The 20,497-nt window shown below is 41.8% G+C and overlaps 1 protein-coding gene across 3 annotated transcripts in view; it reads left to right on the plus strand.

Annotated features, from left to right (window-relative positions):
* The window catches only part of GNB1L (G protein subunit beta 1 like), a 44,211-nt gene that overhangs the window by 16,463 nt on the left and 7,251 nt on the right, over positions 1-20,497 (plus strand). The window contains exons 2-6 of one of the 3 annotated variants that reach the window (XM_064727209.1): positions 8,644-8,730; positions 10,087-10,214; positions 10,467-10,592; positions 12,496-12,658; positions 16,348-16,446. In XM_064727209.1, the coding sequence (XP_064583279.1) occupies positions 10,099-10,214; positions 10,467-10,592; positions 12,496-12,658; positions 16,348-16,446 (504 nt within the window). In that variant the 5' untranslated portion in view covers positions 8,644-8,730; positions 10,087-10,098. Of the gene's footprint in view, positions 1-4,980; positions 5,027-8,643; positions 8,731-10,086; positions 10,215-10,466; positions 10,593-12,495; positions 12,659-16,347; positions 16,447-20,497 lie in introns of those variants that run through there. The other 2 variants (XM_064727210.1, XM_064727208.1) reach the window with 2 other exon arrangements.

Here is a 20,497-nt window from a genome sequence, read left to right on the forward strand (position 1 = left end):
CTGGCAACTTCAGGGATGTTCATATTAAAAAAAAACATTGCAGACTTTTGACTGTAAACAGCAGTCACTTTTACCTGACGTATGGCCAAAGCAAAATAAAATACAACACAACTAATTCAATGTGTAATACAATATTTGTATATATTTATTTTATTGCAGCTTAATGCAAAAGAATTTATATACTTTTCCTTTAGTTGAATCAAAGGTGACTTGATGCAAAATTAAAATGCAGTGGGTTTTAAACTTAGGAAGATACCGAATTAATTTAATTTTAAGATTGGTATGAAAATGGGATTTGGTCACTTTTTCCCTTTTTGTTGACTGTATCAAGCCAGATCCTGAGCAGACCTCAATGTTCGTGGAAACAACTCCATTTCCAGCAGCTCTGGACATAGTCCTGTACATCAGGAATCAGTTAATAAGTCATTAATAAGAGGCATATTTTAGAAGTATAAATTCATTTACGATTGGTTGTATTTTATTATGTAATATCATGTCACATATACTTTTCCTTAATTCTGAAAATTCTTGTTATACTTCACACTTCTAAGAAGAAAGTATAGAAGACAAAATGTCATCTGATTTGTGCTGTGTTTCATGTTCCTATGCCCTGTGGGAGGAAAGGAAAAGTAATAGAACAGACAAATAAATAAACGTGGTGTTGAAACTGGCATGACAGTTTCTGCTCTTGCACAAAGGAACTGCAATCAATTTATTGTCTTCGTTGGTCAAATGCCAGAATAACAGTATAATATTATACAAGAGTAGATTAATTAAAGTGTAATTAGAATGGAATAAATTAAACAATCATAAAAGTTTGTCATGGGAAAAATATGTGTTTAGAATTAATTAGTTTTCAAATAAAGTGATATTTTAATTGCTCAGAGTTACAGAATCCTTAATTGCAGACATATAATTCTGGCCTAAATAACCTCAGTTGCTGTAACAACTTGATATATTTCTTCTCTGTCAATTCTTTTTAATAGTTTGTTACCAAACAAGATTATTGCCGGAATGTCTGCAAAAATGTCTGGAGGACGTTTAATTAAGCCCATGCTATCTGAGGACATGATTAGCTCTTGGAAGCAAAAGCTTTGTGGCTGATGCTGCACTCTGAGCACCCCTAATTAAGGAGGACGGGCAGACAGAGCCCGTGGCTGACAGATTGCTGTGCATGGCTGAACTGGAGGCCACTCCAAACACTCTTTTGATGGTCCTTGGCTCATCAATTTTCTGCTAGATTTCAATGATTTATCACATGGACAAACCTAAATTCATTCTAGGGCTGATGTTATGGTCAAGAGAGTTATATAAATCCTTTTTTAGAAACTTATTTGGTGTGTATATAAATGCCTATTCATATTCTTCAAGTTTTCAAAGTGATTAATCATTTATTGTCTTTTGTGTCCGCAGCAGTTTTATGCAGGGTGTGTTGTAGAGCTGAACTCCTGGGGGTTTTTATGCTTTCTTTCTCCAAACAAGGCTGGCTGTAGTTACATCATTGCACTTTTCCAAGCAATTAATGGTTTCAGAAAGTAAAACAGATGGGTGTCTTTTCCCTCATCTGCAAATTGAACCTGTTTATGAAACACTACAATTTCATCTGTTTCAGCTGTATTTCATGCTGCATTTTAGGCTCCCTTATTAAAAGCTAGTGCAATACCATGAGAGGCAGGGGCTCTCACGTTTTCAGATCCCATATTTTTGGCATAAATGTATCCATGACATTTGTCTGTCTCCATAATGTTTACTTCAGTAAGATTTGCAATGCCCAAAATGTTTAATTGTGTTAAAAAAGGTCAAACAGCTGATAGCTGAAGGCGCATATGTCAGAATGAAAGACTGAAAAAAAATTATCAATCTGACACAGGGGGAGTATTAGAATGATTAATGTTTATGTTAATTTATGGCTTTTACATATTGATTAATAGCTTTTTGTTCCAGTGACCAAAATGTGTAAGTGGCAATGAGATCCATATGCTAACTCAGTGTCTTTCAAATGATTATAATCATTCTTAGTTTTGTTCCCATGCTGAAGCTATGTTTTCATATAGAAACTAATTGTTGTACAGTGACTTTTTTGAAAATTGCAGATGGAAATATTTGAAATTGAACCTCGAGACACAAGCTTGGGTTTCAGTATTCGTGAAGGTTACACACTGACCTTTATATACATTTTTCTTGCAAACTTCATTACTTAAAATCTTAATATAGTGTGGTTTAGCTTTTTTCAGGTAAGGAATGCCTACAGACAGAAAGGGTGCTAATGCTGGGAGGAGCCATTATCTGAGCTGAAATCATTAAAAATGCATTGCAGTGCATGATGGTTATTAGTCATTTTCTCCCCTGCTCCCTTAGGATTTCTTGGCATATCACCAGTTGCTGATAAGCAGTTTTGTTTGCTATCTGTCCATTGACTAATACAATTAAAATGTGGAAACCTCCATCATTCATTGTCTAAATGTCAAGAGAGAAGGTAATTTTGGGGATCTCCTGAGAAAGGATGAACTCCTAACTTTGCTAGGAGTCAGTGGGAGATGGAGGCTCTCAGCCCTTCTCCAACAGAGACTTTGAAGTGTTTTTCTGAGCAGGCAGTGCTTGGTAGTCATTAGAAATGATTTGGTGGCTGTTTAGAATGAAAGCTCTGACAGCATTTGGTGTTCCCAACCTGTAAGAGGAAGGACTCTTGTCAGCTGTAACATTGCCTGTGTGGCAACAGCTTTATATCAGCTCATGAAGGATTCTGTAACTGGGTCATATAAATCACTGCGTTCCCTTTGACATTGATGGGGCACTCACCAGCAAGTTTTGCAAGCAAGATAGAAATCTGTCTACACTATCTGGATATGGTATTTTCTAGTGCAAGCACAAACTAATGAATGTTCTCAGTCCACTGTTGTGGTTTTTTTTAATTAAATGTTGTTATTTATCATAATTAATTTGGTTTTGAAGTCACAAATATACATCACTGTGCTTAATCACTTTAGTTTAGCAGTCATAAGTAAATAGTGATATGAAAAAGAAGCAATTCAAAAGAAAGCATTTTGTTATCCTTACCTCTGAAAATTAAGAGTGCTTTATAAGTACATTTACTGGTTAAATCTAAAATGTCCATTAATTCTCATTTCTGCTTGACATCAATTTATTGGTTTAAAAATTTGTACTGTTTTCTGATTTCCACTTGAAGTAAATTATTATTTAAATTTGGTTTAAAGAAACACTAGAAGTACAATACAGTTTCTCTCTGAATTTAGCACTGAAGATAAAAATGAGAGTTTTAAACTGGAAGGTGCATTGTTATGTGACTGACAAATGAATTTTCATATATTCTGGGTCTCTGACCTTTACAACTGTTTGTGTAGCACTCCCTCATCTCTTGATCAAGCTTCTGCTGCTTTTATTTTTGCCAGTGCACATTTCTGTCTTTTCATACAACAGACATATCCTGTGTTTTGGGCAGCTGGGGTAAGAATTGGAAAAGCAGCGTGCCTGGGTTTTAGTTTGGGATTTTCACTGTTCTCTGAGTGTTTTGTGGGTGTTGCCTTGCTGCAGGACCCAGAAAGGCATTTCTTTGTATCGCTGAGTTACTTTGCACCTCGGGTGCAAAGAGGTTTCTTCAGTTTCACAACATCTCTTTGTATTGCTGACTTTCCTGTTTCAGTGTGCTCTGATATTTTTTGGTTTGTACATGCAAAATTAAAAGCTGGGCTTAAAAATCTGTCACAACATGTCTGAAGGTTTACCAAACCATATACCTGCTTTCAGACAATTTGTAGTCAATAACCTATAAAAATTTCACTTTTGCAGTCAGATGAGGTGAACTTCAGCTCGTTCAACTTGCATGGATTTGTCTGGCATCTCTTTTACTGATGTGTGAAAATGTTACTGATCAAATGGGTTCTTGTGGTGCGAAATTCCCGTTCTCTGCTTCTGAGAAGTGCCATAGAACCAGGCAGCATTTAGTGACAGCCAGGGCTGTGTCAGGTATTTCCAAGTGCTGCTGTGTTCTAGCACTATTCAGTGCAATCCAGTGAGGGGACCCGGGGGCTTTGGGCCCCTCGGGTTCTGGGGAGGCTGTTGAGCCCCAAGGAAAGGCCCCAGCACTCCCAGCAGCCCTGCATGGGGCACTGCTTGGGTGAGAGTGTTTGTGCTTTCAGCACTGAAAACCTCCTTGTGGGCAGTGCTTGGAGGCTGGAAACGGGAACATTGCTTTTGGGAAGCTCATCCTGCAAGGGCTGCCCTCTGGATTTTAATGGTGGAGATTGCAAATGGAATGGAACAAACAGAATTGTTTGCATTGCACCATTAACTTCAAGCAGGCTGTTATTTGCTCTGGCTGCCTCTGCAGTTGCAGCTCAGGCCCCACTTCCTAAACAGCCTTGCACCAGAGCCCAGGGTGCTGTGACACAGGGCAGGGTTTGTCAGGGGCTGCAGGCAGGCACAGAACTGCAGGCTAAAAAAGAGCTTTTGTATCAATGAAAAAGCCTGGAAAGGGGGAAGAACAATTTATTCAAATCTTTCTCAACTCATTCTTTGCTCTGATTTTTCCTTTGGGAGGGTGGCACCTGGTTGACTGGGAATTGTCAAAAAATAACAGGGATTTCACGTATCTGTTTGTGAGCACACCTGGATGTGTTGGATATTTTGCAGTAGTAATTATGTCTGCACACCTGCTGGTTTCAGTCCCAAATCAGTTTGCCAGACATGCCTAGGGAGATTTATTTCTCCTATACCTGAAAAAGCTCTTTTACCACTGAGGTTTTACTACTCTAAATAAGCCTAAAGAAAAATAGAAGAGGATTTTTTCCTGTCTTTGCTTGAGCTGTTGGTATCTCAAAGTGAACTGTGGGGTTTGTTAGGGGGAGGAGGGTGTTTGGATGATATTTTAATAGCAATTTGTTTTTGCTTCAATGTGTGATAGAAATATAAGTGACAGGAGTGGGAACAAGAGAATTGCTGAATTCTGCTGGAATTTTTCCTGTGGGAATCTGTTAATGTTTTTAATTCTCTGGGAGATTTTTCTAAGGTAATCCTTTTGACATTTACATATTTTAAAGTACTCTCATTAAATAAAAGCTTAACTTTTTTATATCAAATGCTGAAGTGATGATACTGAAATACCACTGCATAGAAATTCAAATGGTTTGAGGATTATTCTAATTGCAACCTAAGCAAAGTAAGATTTGTGAGGGATATTAATAGTGAATTGTTCTTTAAAATAATGTAATTTTGAAGGAAATTTAATTGTTCAGGCATTTAGCAGATGCATTTTCTTAGACAAAACCCTTTTTGGTACCTCATGTGCAGTGCACTCAGCCATTCACTAATTGAAACCCTCATTTGAGCAGCTGGGTTTCCACTCCCCACTTGTGTAGGAAATGTAATTGTGCAGGAGCCCAAGGGTTTGCAGTGCACTCTGTGAAAACTCCTCACTGTGTGTCCCACGTCAGTGCAGCCCAGCTCCTGAAGGACCATGGTGCTACCAGTCAGGGAAGGCTGCAGAAATAAGTGGAACATCTCTTTTAAAAAGTCCAGAGAGCCTGATGGTGAGGTGTTGCCTCTCTTACAGGTGATGCTGTATTGCAAGCAAACACTGCCATGAGCAAAATGATTCATGTATTCGTGTTTTTTCACTCCTTCCACAGGAGGCAAGAGGATAACAACTCAGGGACAAACATACAGTGTAGCCCAGAAACGCCTTTAAATGAACTTTATTCTGTAGGTTGCATTTTGTTTGTTCAAGCCCTTGAGCCAGAATTTGCTCTCAGACTAGACTAAATACTAAGCAAATTCATTTAATTAAATTTGTTGCAGATATCCCCAGTTAACAAGAACAGATTGGTCTCCCTGAGGCTAGATAGAGTTAACAAGAAAATAAATGTTGTGCTAATTAGAGAACTCATTTTTAGGCACCTGGGGTGAAACTTTAAAAAGTCCTAGAGATGTAGGATTGAAAATTCATTTGGAAATGAGTCTTAGGCTTCAAAATCACTTAGGTACTTTTGAAAAATTTCCCCAGAGGCTTTAACCACCTTACAATCATCAAATTTAGCAAGTTTGTAGCTGTCTGCTTAGCACAGCACTGTGGAACCATTATCTGTTTGAATCAGTACACCACAATGTACTTCATTATCCCTGTGAGGAGAGACCCTGAGCTGCCTGCTGAGTTGAAGGTAGGCTAAGGGGCATTTTTTTGAGCGTGCTTGTATGTCAGCAGGAACAGACTGATGCTTTCTTGGAAGTATTAAACTACCAGTACCCCACATTTCCATCTCTTTGCAACCTCATGGGACTTTCTGTAGGTACCTAACAACTTTTTATTAAATCTTAAGTGACTTGTCCAAGCTCATGGATAAAAAAAGGCAACAAAGATGAAATTTTATAGTTCAGCACCTGCTGGAAGAAAAATGAGACACTAAATACTGTCACACTACCATTCATCTGCCAAATCATGATAGGAAGTAATAAGGACTCAGTAAACATTAGATTCCATATTAAGCCAAATTTCCAGATTCACATATAGGATTAGCAGAAAAGCAAGGAAAGAACCAGACTCTGAGGAGCAAAAAGTGCCTTCAATAGCTTGCAGCTCAGAAGTATGGTTTCAGTAGGTTGTTTTTTCCTGTAACTGGTGTGAGGATTTTTCTGAAATATCATCCTTGTAAAGACATGCATTAGTAGTGTCTGTTCCATGCCAGGTAAAACCCTTCCCACAGCCACGCACACACTTGCTGTCTGTCAGCAAAAACCTCTGTGCCAGTAATTAGAAAAATGCTATTAAAAACCTGCCTTGTAATCCCAGGTAGCCTCTGGCTTGCCTCAGTTCTATTTCCTCGCTCAGTGCAGTGAGCCAGAGTTGCTCCACTGTGAAGTGGGACCCTCTGACAAGCTCTTAGCTACTCTTTTATTTATCAGGTCCTACAAAGTGTTGTTTTGAGGGCACCAGCACTCAGCTGTAGTGCCCCAAAGAGGTTTCCCTTGGTGACAAAGTCCTTGCTCTGACAGGTTTCTAACTCAGGGGGAGCGTGTTGCAGACGGGCACTTGGGAGCTGCATCTCACCATGGGGCCAATGTGCACATCATGTACATCTGAACATGTGCTCCAGCCTGCCATGAGTCTGGATCATCCAGCAGCTTCATAAAAGCGATGAGTCAGGGCCCTAAAACACAGAGGGGATCCACTGAGCTCGTTCTTTTCATACCTAATTGCACAGTGCTATTGAGAGAGAACTGCACATTACACTGAAGAATCCTGTTTCATCACTAGCCCTAAGAGATAATTGCATTTAATTAAAACCTATAGATACCTTGGTGATAACTGATCTATAAACACTCAATGTAGACCTGCAAATGAGGTGCATTAAGCAAGTGCATCCCTTAAGCACAGTTTGAAAGCTGGTACTGAGGTGAGATGGCAATGAAAATTTGGGCTGTTTTGCCATGGACTGTGTAGCTCTTGCACTCCATTCTGATTCTGTGCAGTTCCTCTGCTGTGAGCCAGTAGGCAAACACCTGCTGATCATCCCTTACTGAATTCTGAACACCTTTTGTTAAATCTGGGGTAATATACACATGAGTGGGAAAAAGTGATGGCAGGTGGCACTTGCAGTGGCAGAAGCTGCCCTTTTCTTTGTGAGGTTAGGTCAGAAAGGAAGCAGCAGATATACAAGTGTGGCTAGTAATGCCACAGAACAGGGAGGAAACACTTCTTATGGTGAAAATATTTATTGTAATGGACATTGTAATGCATTTTCCAATTAACTGCAAATTATATTTCCAGTTGAATCAGCTGCTGGTTGCCTTGTCTCAGCACAGGTCTGGAGGGTCATTTGCAACAAATAAGAACAGAAAATTTGTCCTCATCCTTCTCCAGTGTTTGTGCACAGCTGCCTGCAAAGCTGTTAATGAAGGGAAGTACCTGGTGAGGGGCCCGAGCAGTGAGTGCCTGTGGGGATCACACAGGCTGTCCCTGTGAGCTCGTCAGGAATTGTCCTCTGCCAGGCAGACAGTGCCCAGGCAGAAAGGGACCTGGGGGTACTGGTCAACAACAGACTCAGCATGAGCCAGCAGAGTGCCCTGGTAGCCAGGAAGGCCAATGGACCTGGCCTGGATCAGGAGAGGTGTGGCCAGCAGGAGCAGGGAGCTCGTTCTGCCCCTGTACTCGGCACTGGTGAGGCCACACCTCAAGTGCCGTGTCCAGTTCTGTGCCCTCAGTTTAGGAAGGACATTGACACGCTGGAGTGCACACAGAGAAGGGCAAAAAGGCTGGTGAGGGGCTTGGGACACAAACCCTGTGAGGAACGACTGAGGGAGCTGAGGCTGTTTAGCCTGGAGAAAGGGAGACTCAGAGGTGACCTTATCACTCTCTACAACTTCCTGAAAGGTGCCTGTACTCAGGTGGAGTTGGTCTCTTTCTCCTGGCAGCAGCTGACAGAGCAAGAGGACACAGTCTTAAGCTGAGCCAAGGAAAATACAGGCTGGATGTTGCAGGGACAGTGATTCTGCCTCTGCATCGGCCTCTGGTCACCCCTTCCAGTGTCTCCTGCTTGTGGCCACCAATGCCAGCCTCCTGGTCAAGTACTTCACCCACTTCATCAAAGAAGGATTTTCCTCCCTGATCATCTTCATTTATGATGCTTTCAGGAAGGTGATCAAGCTGGCAGATCATTATCCCATCAACTCCCAGTTCAAGGTGGAATTACTCTTGTGCCTATAAACCACTAGATCCAGGTAAGGGAGTGTTCATTACCTCCCCAGTCTGTAGGTAGGAGGTGGGTGGCCTTTGCTCTCGTTTTCCCTCGTGCTGCAGCCCAGATAAAAGGTAGATTACTCCTTCTTTATTGGTGCCTTCAGATATCCTATTTTAGTCTCAAGTGTTGCAGCAGACCTCTCATTACGGGTAGAGATCACACAGATTCTCATTTAACAACATGAAAATGGTCCTGGTTTATTCTTTACAGCTTAGCCACCCTGACTCTGACTACAGCAAGTTCCTGCTGTTGGCTTCTCTGACAGACTGACTGCTGGCTGTTTCCTGCTGGAATAGGACCACAAGTACTTCCTTGCTGCCTCTGGTTTTTTACCCAGCTCAGCTATGACTGCAGGTTCCAACAAGAGGCTCTAACTCTGTCAGACCCAGACTGACGTCACAGCAGATCTTTTGCAGCAGCAACTCTCTTCCTTGTTTCATTCTTCTGTGTGTCTCTCTGGATCGTTCCTTCTTCCTCAGGGCTCCTTTACCTCCTCAAGGTGATCTTTCTTCCTCCAAGGCTCTCCCTGACCAGCCAACCCACCCCTTTTATCACACCTATCTTTATCAGTCAATAGCTATGACCCATTAAGGACAAGACTGTTCTTCTTTGGTAATTAGTACAACTGCGACTTATCAGGGGCAAGGTTACTTGTAAACCCTTCTTCTACACATACAGTTTGGATATTAGGAAAAATTTTTTTACAGAAAGAGTGATAAACTATTGGAATGGTCTGCTTGAGGAGTTGGTGGAGTCACCATCCCTGGATGTGTTTAAAAAAGACTGGATGTGGCACTGGGTGCCATGGTTTAGTTGAGGTGTGAGGGCATGGGCTGGACTCAGTGATCTTGAAGGTCTCTTCCAACATAGTGATTCTGTGATTCTGTGATCTGAAATTCTTTTCAGTTGATATGTTCACTGCAATGCTTTTCTGAAAAAACACAAAAGTAGTATTTTTGTGGAGAGGAAGGGGAGAGACTTAGCCAGGGGGCTAAAGCAGAATGATAAATTGCTTGCCCACTCAAATGATGGGTGTCAGGTTTCTTGTATTTATCTCCCTTGAGCACAGGGGGGGCAGCTGACCGATTTGGGATTTACAAGTGTGCGAGAGGTGCCTGCGCGTGGCCAGCTCAGCACCTTGCTGAGAGAGGAATGGACACCTGCTCCAGCAGCTCATCCTAGGAGCAAACACTTCACCCTCAGCTGGCTGGCAAATAGAAAGAACATTCAACAAAGAAAATTCAGAGAGGAAAGACAAAAGCAAGTGTCCTGCTCAGAATATATTTAAAGGCTGCTTTACCCTCTGTGATATCTGTGTCTGCTTCTCACCCCCCAGTTCACTGCTCCGATGGCTCTGCCACCTCCGGATCCACAGTTTGTGCTCAGAGGCACCAGTGCTGCAGTCCACACTCTGCATTTTTCCTGTGGAGGCCCAGAACCTGATATCCCCCTTCTTTTCTCTGGGTAAATACACCGGGATTTCTGGCTCTGCTGAATGTCATATGGTTGTTTCTTTTTGAATTGAAGTGTATTATTTTGACAAGGTGCTTCTGGGGAAAACAGCAGCATTCGTGTTTTTGCATGATGGGTGTGTAACTTGTGCATACAGCTTCAGTTTTGGAAACAAAACAAACAAACAAGCAAACAAAATGAAAATCATCAGACTGATCACCTCCATGCAGTGCTCACACTAAAAGCATCTCTTCCTACTGCCAGGTCTGAGAATGGGTTTATCCATGTCTGGAACCTGAAAACACGCAGAGTGGACACAGCATTGGATGGCCATGGAAGAAAATCTGTCTGCTGTGTGAAGACAATGGGTGGTAAAGACAGGCTTCTCAGGTTAGCAAAGCAGGCAAAAACCTGAAATTTTTCTTGTCTCTTGTCTGTGGTTCAAGGGGAAAAAAGAGGGGCGGGAACACAAAGGGTTCTCTTAATTCTGGAGTCAGTTAAAGTTTCTCCAACACATATGGAAATGTACTGAAGTAAAAAAAGACAGAAAAACTCTAGAACAGAAAGGGTGGAGGTTGGAGGGGGAACGATGCAATTAATTTATTTATGATGTGTGTTATGATATCATAACAACTTGGGACTTGTAGTGTCTTTGCTAAGAACAGGTGAGGTCTTTGGGTCAAGGAAATACACTTGGATTTGAAGTGGTTCCTGGGGAAGATTGAAAAAAAGAATTTATAAATAAAAGGGAGATGGAGAAAAGGGAAGGAAGAAAGAGAAGAATCAGAGATGGAGAGTGGAAGACTGAAAATGAGCAAGAATGCTGAGTTTCATGCTTTTGCTTTGTTGCAAAATACTTTCTGTTCTTGTTTAGCAAAGGAAGGTCAGGAAGATTTGTGTACTTTGGATTAGACAGGTGATCTAGAGTAGATGCCAAAGTGTCTGTATGATTAGGAGGTGTTCTGACATGTTTATCTAGAGAAGACATCTCATAATATACAGTGGAACTCATTAGCATTTATATTTCTTATCTGCTTAAGTACAATTATCAACTCTCCCCCATAAAATCATATTGAATGAGCATTGTTTGTGTAATTACAGAGTTTTTCTGTACCTCTGTTTTTACTGAATAGTTCTAACACTTCACATAGCAGTGCAGTTTTAGGACAGCATTTATCTGTACTTTAATTTTTCTCTTGTAAAGCTAAATCACAACAATTTCTTGCAGTATCACACTGTATCCACAGTGCTATAAATGTTGTGTCAGTTTGTCACTCAGCTGAACAGCACTGATGCTGAAGAAGTCCCAACAGCCTGTAGATTTACATCTCCTCTGTTTTGGTTTCATGCTTCTTCAGGTGATACTGCTAATTAAAGTAAGACATGGGTAAGGGATTTTTGATGACCAGGTGATAACATGAGGACATATATCCTGTGCTAAGGTAGTTTATGCACTGGAAGCTTCTGCACAGTGCTACTTTGTTCCAGAGCCAGTGGGATCCCAGAAATCTGCAACAATTCCTGCTGTGCCCTTTGTGTGGCCTCCTTGCTCTGCCAGCCTGGGAGCAGCACAAGCCTCTGGGACGGGGCTGTGCTGAGCAGTCCCCGGGCTCGGACCTCGGATGCAGCTGCTGCTCTCTGGCCTGGGTGTTGCAGCCCTTGGGCAATCCCTGCCAGTCTCTCACCGTCCTGGGAGCCCTCTGTGCCCTGCCTGTGGCTGTGGGAAGTCGACCACTGAATAACTGACACTTTTTATTTACCTCTGATGAGGTCTTGTCCTGCTGTTTGTCTTTCAGCTGTCAACACATGACATTTCCATTTCATTGCTAGTGTGAATGAGTGTTACATGTGTAAATCTTGGTATACTTTTGTTTCCTTTTAAATTAGATCTAATAAATTATAAAATGTAGGCATTTTTTTACTGTGCATATATTCAACTCATGAGACTTTATAAGTGTATTCTCACATATAAATAGCACAACTCATGCTGATCAAGTCTCTCTGCACAAGGAAACAGAAACTGTGATTGCAGTGTCTCTGACTAGATCCCAAGCCTCCCCCCTTGCAGGGACAGTTGAACCTCTTGGCCAGTTCCAGAGCTGGCAGAAGGGTGGTGGTCTCAGGGACACTGAGCTCCCCCACATTTCATGAAACACCCAATTAATGCCCCCACAGAAGCTGTTCCAAGCTTGGTCCTTTACTGTCTGTTAAAGACCCAGTTCAGGTTACTGCCCTGCAGGCAGCCAGGCTTCCTCAGACTGCAGCTCATGGATAACTTGTTTTACTGTAACAGTCAGGGGCGCGACCAGAGGATCTGCCTGTGGGATTTAGCAGAGGGACGGACTTCAGTGACGGATTCTCTCTGCACGGAGCATGTGGGATTCTGCAGATGCTCTCTGTTACAGGTGGCACAGGGACGCTGGCTAATGGCCATGGCAGCCAGAAGCCTGGAGGAGGTAGGAAGTGTCTCTTTCTCTGTGCTTGAGAAGTTGCTTTTGGTACTGAAATGACATCGTTCAGAAGGGGAAACATCTGTGCCATTGAATTCTCTGCTCAGGAGCAGGCAGCACAATAAACCTTTGGGGGTGTTAATCATTAATTTTACTGCCACAAGGATGACTGAATTATGTAACTCAGCTTTAATAACAAGGATACCACCCCAAGATTTGTCTGGCATTTAAGTATTTGCAGCTGCTGCTGATGTTTACATGCAGGAGTTTTGAAAACCCTTCTGGTGCTGCTGAATATTGGGAACAAGAATCCTTCTGGATAACTAATGGTCAGCAGGTCTGTCCTCAGATGGAGGAGCTTATATTGCATCTGAAGCTGAATCGGGTTTGGTGAGAAGAGGGGAGGTGCAGGTGATTTGTGATGCAATCCGTGGTCTTTCACCCCAGGCTAATTCCTTACCTGGAACTGGGAAATAGTTGAATTACTGTTACTGGCCAGAGGTTTGCTCTGTGTGAGATAATTGCAGGGTCCATTTCAGTTCCTGCTGGGTGAGTCCACATCTAATGCCACTATCACAGCACTCACTGACTGACAGCTTTGCTGGCAATGTCCACTTCTGCTTTGTAGAAATTACAGTTTTGTTTTCTACAGTGGACTGTTTGAGGACATCACACAAAAATAATACCAAACACTTGACAACAAAATACCAAAATTATGAAAGAAGAAAAAAGTGGCAGAAATATGAAATGGAATACAGTAGCTAAATGCAAATTGCTGATAAGCATAAAAGTTCACTTGCTTTTCTGGACTATAGGTTGTGTATCTTAAAACTGAAATTTGCATATTTTATACATGAAGTAATAAGTGCCTGTATTGCAAGAAAATGTGATCTTTTTATTATACACAAGTTAAGCACATATTTAAGTACTTTGCTGACTCACAGCCAGAATGTTCACCCTTTTACAGAACTAGATATTCCTGCAGACACAGACACTGCACCAGTAAATACGACCATTCTAAGTCCCATACCTTGTTCTGATCAAACAAAGAACTCCCTCCTTTTTAAAGCAGTGCTCAATAATACTTAAGTTAAACAAAATTGACAAGTGCATTCTGGTGTCAGCCGGAGAAGTCCCACTAATGAAGAATTAAATAATCAACTGCCCCAAATAGAAGACATTTACCCCGGTGTCACTTACAACTCATCTCTGTTTTATTCTCAATTGTTTGCTTGGGCCCTGCAAGAGGAGAATGATTTGCAATCTCCTGAGGTAGAAGAGTTCCACTCTGTGTGTGAACCTTTGCATTAGAACTGTGTCATGTTTCAATAAATTCACATAAGCTCCCATAATATATAGTGCTTCCAAACAGGCAGCACTGTGTGAGACACAGTACATTTGCAGCTTATGATTAAAATTAAGACTTAATAAGTGTTTATGCTTGGCTGGTGTCCAAAAAAAGACTAACTTTGTCTTGAAGGAGGTTCAGTCCATAAATAATGAGATCTGAACAGGCATTTATTTGTTCATGATTGCATTTAAATCACCAATTATGAGTTACATGCACTTTTCTTGCAAATTTGCCAGAAACATGTTAAAAGCTTTATTAATGTGAAAAAGAGAAAGGGTGTGTTTCCTTGTGGCCAGTTTTAGCCACCCAGGAACACTATTAACCTCAGGCAAAGGCAAATCTTTCTCCTATTAAGCAAAACCAGTATAAACACGGAACTTCAAGTTTTAGGTTACAGTTGTCAAAATATGTGAAATAGTATTTATTTCTAAGGCTCAGTTGCCTTTAATGCAGACAGTCTCTGGAACTGTCAATCCAGCTCAGGCAGCAGGTCATGCCTGCCTGCCTTCTGCACAAAGCTTTTCTCATTGTTTTTCTTTGGTCTTTGCAAGCCCAGCTGTAGCCCTTGTACCAGTTCATCTGTTTTTAGTCAAGGTAAAGCAAAGAAGGTTTGTTTTTTTCTTTTAACCTGCAGAAGTGAATTTATCACAGCACACTTACCCTTCTTTATTGCATAAAAGTTGCAGTTTTGGTCTTGCCTAGGAGGCAATGCCCTTTGGAGAGACAGTGATGAAAGAGGCAAGATGAGGGCAGGTCATCTCCATATTTATAGCCTGTTTCCTGCCCCAGCTAACTTGGTCATTATGTTGATAGCAAGAAAGTTGACAAGAGAAAAGCATTTTTTGTTAAGAGTGAAGCTCCAAAGAACCAGAATTCCCAGATGATCAGACTTTGGTCTGTTCCCAGGTTTGGTCTGCAGACTCGATGGCTCTTGGCTGCAGTCACTATTCCTCAACTCTGGAAAACAGTTTCCTGCCCTATTGCTCAGTGGCTTTCGAAAGTGTTCTGTGTGTTATGTGCAGCACACTCTGCTCACAGCCTTAGAGTGCAGCTGGCTTTTGGCAGGCTGGCTGACAGCCTCTAGAATAGGAAGATGTTCTGGCAAGCTTTGAACTACAGGTATGGGATTAGAGAGCCATCGCAGCTGCCGTGGCCTTGATGGATGGTTCCCAGAGGAGCCATATTTGTGCAATACCTCATCTCAGATGCGTAAGGAAATTCACACAACTGGGGCTGGCCAACAGCGCTCTTGGGCTCTTGCACATTCTGGAAGAGCCTAGAGTGGCTGGTCATGCACATTGGATTTATCAAATGTTTCAAGTAGTTTAATTTTACCACATAATGCAGACCATTGTTTATTTAATTAGAAGAAAAGATCACCTTGTTGATTAGGTATGAATGTGAGAAACAGCAATGTTCCTGGCAGCAGGTTTTTGGTACCCAAGAGCTTCTGTTTCTCTAGAGTTCCAGGCTGGAGAACCAGCCCAGAGCTGAGGCACTGCTGTGTCAATCAAGAGTCTCAAAATCTTCCAGTACCAAAGTAAAAAGGCAGACTCCCCTGATCTTGCCTGCCATCATCCTGAGGTGGAAATGAGCTACTTCCTTGGCAGAGGAACAACTTGCCCAATGTTCAAAAAAAAGAAAAAAAGTCGAAACCACACAAACCAGGTCCATGATTCATTTCCATTGGAGCAAGCAACAATGGAAGCTGCTCTGTAGAGAGAGCAGGTGTTTAACAGAGCATTTTCTGACCCTGCTTTAGACAATGCTGTGTTAGGAATACCTGTGGGGAGAGGCTGCTGCAGCTGCCTTAGCTGGTAATTGTGGGGTTACAATTTGTTAGTGCAGTCAGCAGTAAATAAAAAATCCCCTTTGCATGTACACACTGTCTGTATTTCCATGCAGGCTCTGTGTTACCACAGCAGCACAGAGGAGAGAATGCAAGTGTTCACAGGTGAATACAGCCAAAAAATTAGCAACAGAGCTGGAAAAAGGGGAAGGAAAGCAGGGGGGTGTGTTCAGATGAAGCAGTCTGCAGTATTATCTGTTGTGTGTACAATGTCATCCACTGTTTGAAAAGAAGGCTGTAATTAAATAGAAGAGTGGAAGAAGAGGATGTGTTCACTCTAGCAGTTTTGTCTGGTCGTTCCTAAAACAATGCACTTCTTTAGCTAGCTGTAGATTCCCCTTACAGCTCCAGCTCAGCATGCATTCCTCCGTTTCCTCCAGACAGTTTTTACTGGAAGTGCTTATACCAACCTTAATCACCTTAAAAGACTTGTGTTTTTAACAGCAGAATTTTGACCTGGAGCCTGACCAACTCCTCTTGTTTTCCTGATGTCAGGTTCAGATTTTGGAGCTGCCATCCAAGACGTCAGTCTGTACCTTGAAACCAGAGGTGGGTGCCAAGCTGGGCATGCCCATGTGTCTGAAGTTATGGCAGGTAAGGCAAGAGCGCCTGCTAATTGTGAAATGTTTTCCCTGTGATTCATTTTATATGAAGCACATGAATCTTTCTTCACTTGGATTTTGATTTATAATCAAACCAATCAAGTAATTATACTATTAAAGGGGGGAAAGATTTGTGAACATCCTTAATGTAACTTTCAGAGCTTTCCAAGCTTTAATGGAAGATTTGCAAATGCTCAAGGAAAGCTTTGTATCCTTAGGATAGATACAGTTTTTGCATCAATCAAAAGGAAAATGAGTGACTTACCAAAGCCAGTTGTTTGATATGGTTTCTCACTGCATTAAGACTGATGAGAAATGTTTGGGTTGCTTAAAAACAGTGGTTTTAATGGCAGATTCCATTCACTTCAGTGCCCTCGGGATGAGGAAACACTCTATGAACATTTCTATTCCAGACATACAACACGAATAAAATATTTATGGTGGCAATGACTACAGACAAAAAGGTAAATAACAGTAGTTAGTGAAAAAAACACACATTTGCAAAATATTTAGCAAATAATGTTTATGGGCTGCCAACAGTGAACAGAAGTAATACAAAAAGGTGGCAATAGAGGGAGGAAGGAGTTCAGGTGATTGGCTTGAAATTGCCAGAGAATTGGTGCCAAAGCTGATTCCCATGGAACCCCCTGACTGCTACAGGTCTGCAGGACCAACTGAGCAAATGCCAGGGGTGTAATTCCTGCAGGCTCATTGGAACATTGGTGTTGGTTTTGGTTGAAAATATTATCAATCAAAGTGAGGCCTGAGTGTCTTCACCCAAGATCCTGAACTGACTGAAATCTAGATAAATTCAGTTACTGACTTCAGACAAAAGCCAAGAGAGGCCACAGTTGAAGTTCCATGCTGTAATTAAAAACTAGGGAAAAAAATAAGAGGAAATTAAATAGACTGATTAGGCTTTTGTTAAACAAAGTTCCTCCTAAAAATGCAATCAGTGTTCAGTGCCTGACTAAATGAATGGGTCTTTCTGTCTCCTCAACGTTTTTTAATAAGATGGTGATAACTGTGGAAATGTTCAGTGTTGAAAATTTTTCTTGCCTGTATAAGAAGTCCTCTGTCTTGCCATATTTTCTACATGCATTAATATTGATATTCCTTTAGGAAGCAGAGCAGGTGCAGAGTCTTAATTTTATATAGTTTTTGATTTTGTTGCCAGTGAGGATAAAGCAGAGGACTGGGAACTGGGAGAGCTAAATTATTCCATTCAAATTCTGACTTTGAGAACTCACCATAACTTCCTAGACTGCACCAGGAAAGTATAGATAATCTCTTAGAGTCTCACAGCTGTATTTGCTCTTTTACAAATATGCACAACTTGGTTTAAAGGCACGAGGAAGAGGATATCCTTAGGGAAATAATTGCATGTGCTGCACCAAAGTGATGCTCTGCATTGTGTTCTGTGGCTGCCCTGGAAGTGGCTCTGTGAGTAAGCCTGTAACCATAAACCAGGAGAGCACGAGCTCACCCAGCTGCAGCCCTTCCTGAACAGAGCCCTCCAGGATTTCTGTGCACAGGCCCTGTTGGGCAATGCAGGCATACCCAGGAGAGGAGCACTCCCAGCCCAGCACTCAGGGGTTGCCTAAGAGACGTTTTGATGTTGCTTATGGCACAGTAAATTAACAAGTTGAAACAGAAGCTGACAAGGAGAGCCCCATAAAGGTCTGAAGGAAGAGTGCTTGGGGTGGGTGGCCAGTGAGAGTTTGGGGGCTGCAGCCAGGTACCATCAGATTTTTCTGCAATTCAGTAAACAACAAACCTCCCCAGCAGCAGTGCGAAAGAGAAACTTTACTACGGAGCAGAAGGCAACTGAGGTTGGGCTTGTAGATTAAGCCTCATTGGCTTCTCCTAAGCAGCCAAAAAGCTTGCAGTTATTTGTTTTGTTCTTTTGAGCACTTCCCCCCCTTATTTTTCTAGGTTTGTCCTTAAAGATATTAATTCTTTCACTTTCTTTTGAAGATTCATGTTCTTGAATGCATTGTCCCTTTGGTTTCACACCTTCCTTCTATTACTAATTGGGTGGAGTAGGATTTGTAAGAGTAAGGAGAGTCTTCCCTTAAATTTTTTGCACTCCTTGGGGAAGGCATCATATTGCATAATGGTGCAAACAAAATAATTCAACAAGAATAATACATGTCGAAACTGGAAATGCCGAGTTATTACTTTATATAAACTATTGCAATTATTCCTGTTGAGCTGACAGCAGATCACCTTTTCTTCCTTCCTTGACAATTATCCAAATGCAACAACAAAATGTTCTGCTTAGGAAGAGCAATGATTTATAATTTAATTTTTCTACTGAAACAGAACATGAATGGTGAGACTTCTCTCCAGCAGTGTCTGTGATTGGGAATTGAAATAAATGGGCTCTTGTGAAGCACTGCTTGGTGAGTCCAGGCTCAGACCAAGAGCTCCACTGATCTTTCAATAACTTTTATTGTTTTAGTTCATGTACCCATTGAAATATTACACTTCATATGGCTAGGAAAGTAAGAAGTAGTGTGGTAAACTTACATTTCATAGGAAATGGGACTTTTAAAACACACCAAATGTAGATCTCACTTGCAAATTACTGTTTTTCACATCTAAAGTGCAATCCCCACAGCACAAGAAAAGAAAGGGTTTTGCTTGGCATTCCCAAGATGCTGAGCACTCACCTGGCTCTGCCATGTGCACGAGGGAGAGGAGCTGCTGTGGAGCCACCATCCCCCTTGGAGCAGGGAGAGGAGCTGATGCTTTGAAGATTTTACCCTTTATTAAATACAAATAAAATCTGGAATGCTCATTCAGATTTTTTAAAAAACATTTTTGCTATCTGGTATCCAAAACCAGATATTCTTCATCCAAAATACCTGATGAGTTAACATTAATTCACATGTATCTGACGCAATGTATGAATCAAGGTATTCATTGCTCTGATGTTACATTATTTCAGCAAATCAAAATTTTGACAGAAAAATTGTTCATAATTCTGGGCACTGTGAGAAACCTGCCTTATGGGCCTTTCTAGCCAGAGCATGCTCCCTGCCTTTTCAAATGAAAAAGGATCTCAGAGGAAGGAAGGAGGCTCCTCCAAGATCCCAGGTGTGGACAGACCCGTTCAGAAGGGAGATACAGGGGATTTCCTAAATTTACAAGGATTTCCCCTTGGTTTCCTTCTTTTAAGGAGCAATGTTGTTCCCTGCTCATTGAGCTCTATTCGTCAAACACTTTTCTAAGCTGAGTAAGGCCCAGGAAGCACATGAGGCTGGTTCTCACAAGTTGTGTTACTCAGGCCACCCATCTCTTGTTAGTTTAACTTCCCCCAGAGCACAGAATAACCAGTAGGAGAACAGTCTGCACCACTGGAGAGGCAGTGAGCCTTTGGCCACTACAGGTTTGTATCGTGACACTGACAGCTAACGAGTTTGACCTCATTCAATAACGTGATACTGGTAAAAATTAATTCTTTATGCCCTTTATCTTAATTGAATACTGAGCAAACAAATCCTGTAGGAGCAGACAATGTTTGGAAATATCTGAATATCCTGCTGGATACATTTCTTAGATGTGCCTACGTGAGGTGGTAATAATCCCAATGTCTATTCTGATATTTCTTCTCCTATTAAAGAAACAACTGGCATGAACAGATTGTTGTTTTAGTTGCTTTCCATTGGGGATTTGCATCCTCACTCTCCTACAGGTACTGCTTACAGATCATTAGTCTCTGGGCTGGAGCAATGATGAATATTTTCCTTAAGTGTGACATGTAATCCAGTAATGTTCCCTTCTTTGAGTTATTTCAGAGGCTTAAATAAATTAGGTGTCTGCCCAGGGTGCCCTGCCCTTTGGCCTGTGACATCATTAATCAAAATAGCTTTCAGTTGGTTACAGTGGGACTCGGGCGCCCATTAACCCCTTGGTGACTGACCCGGCGGTTCCTGCTGGGGGTTCAGTGTTTGCCTTCAAGCACTGGGGGTACTTGGGCAGGCAGTCCCTGTGGGCAGCCCTGCACTGGCAGTGTGGAACTGGGATCCCTGGGCATG

This window comes from Zonotrichia leucophrys, chromosome 15, assembly GCF_028769735.1.
Source record: "Zonotrichia leucophrys gambelii isolate GWCS_2022_RI chromosome 15, RI_Zleu_2.0, whole genome shotgun sequence".
NCBI classification, from domain to species: domain Eukaryota; kingdom Metazoa; phylum Chordata; class Aves; order Passeriformes; family Passerellidae; genus Zonotrichia; species Zonotrichia leucophrys.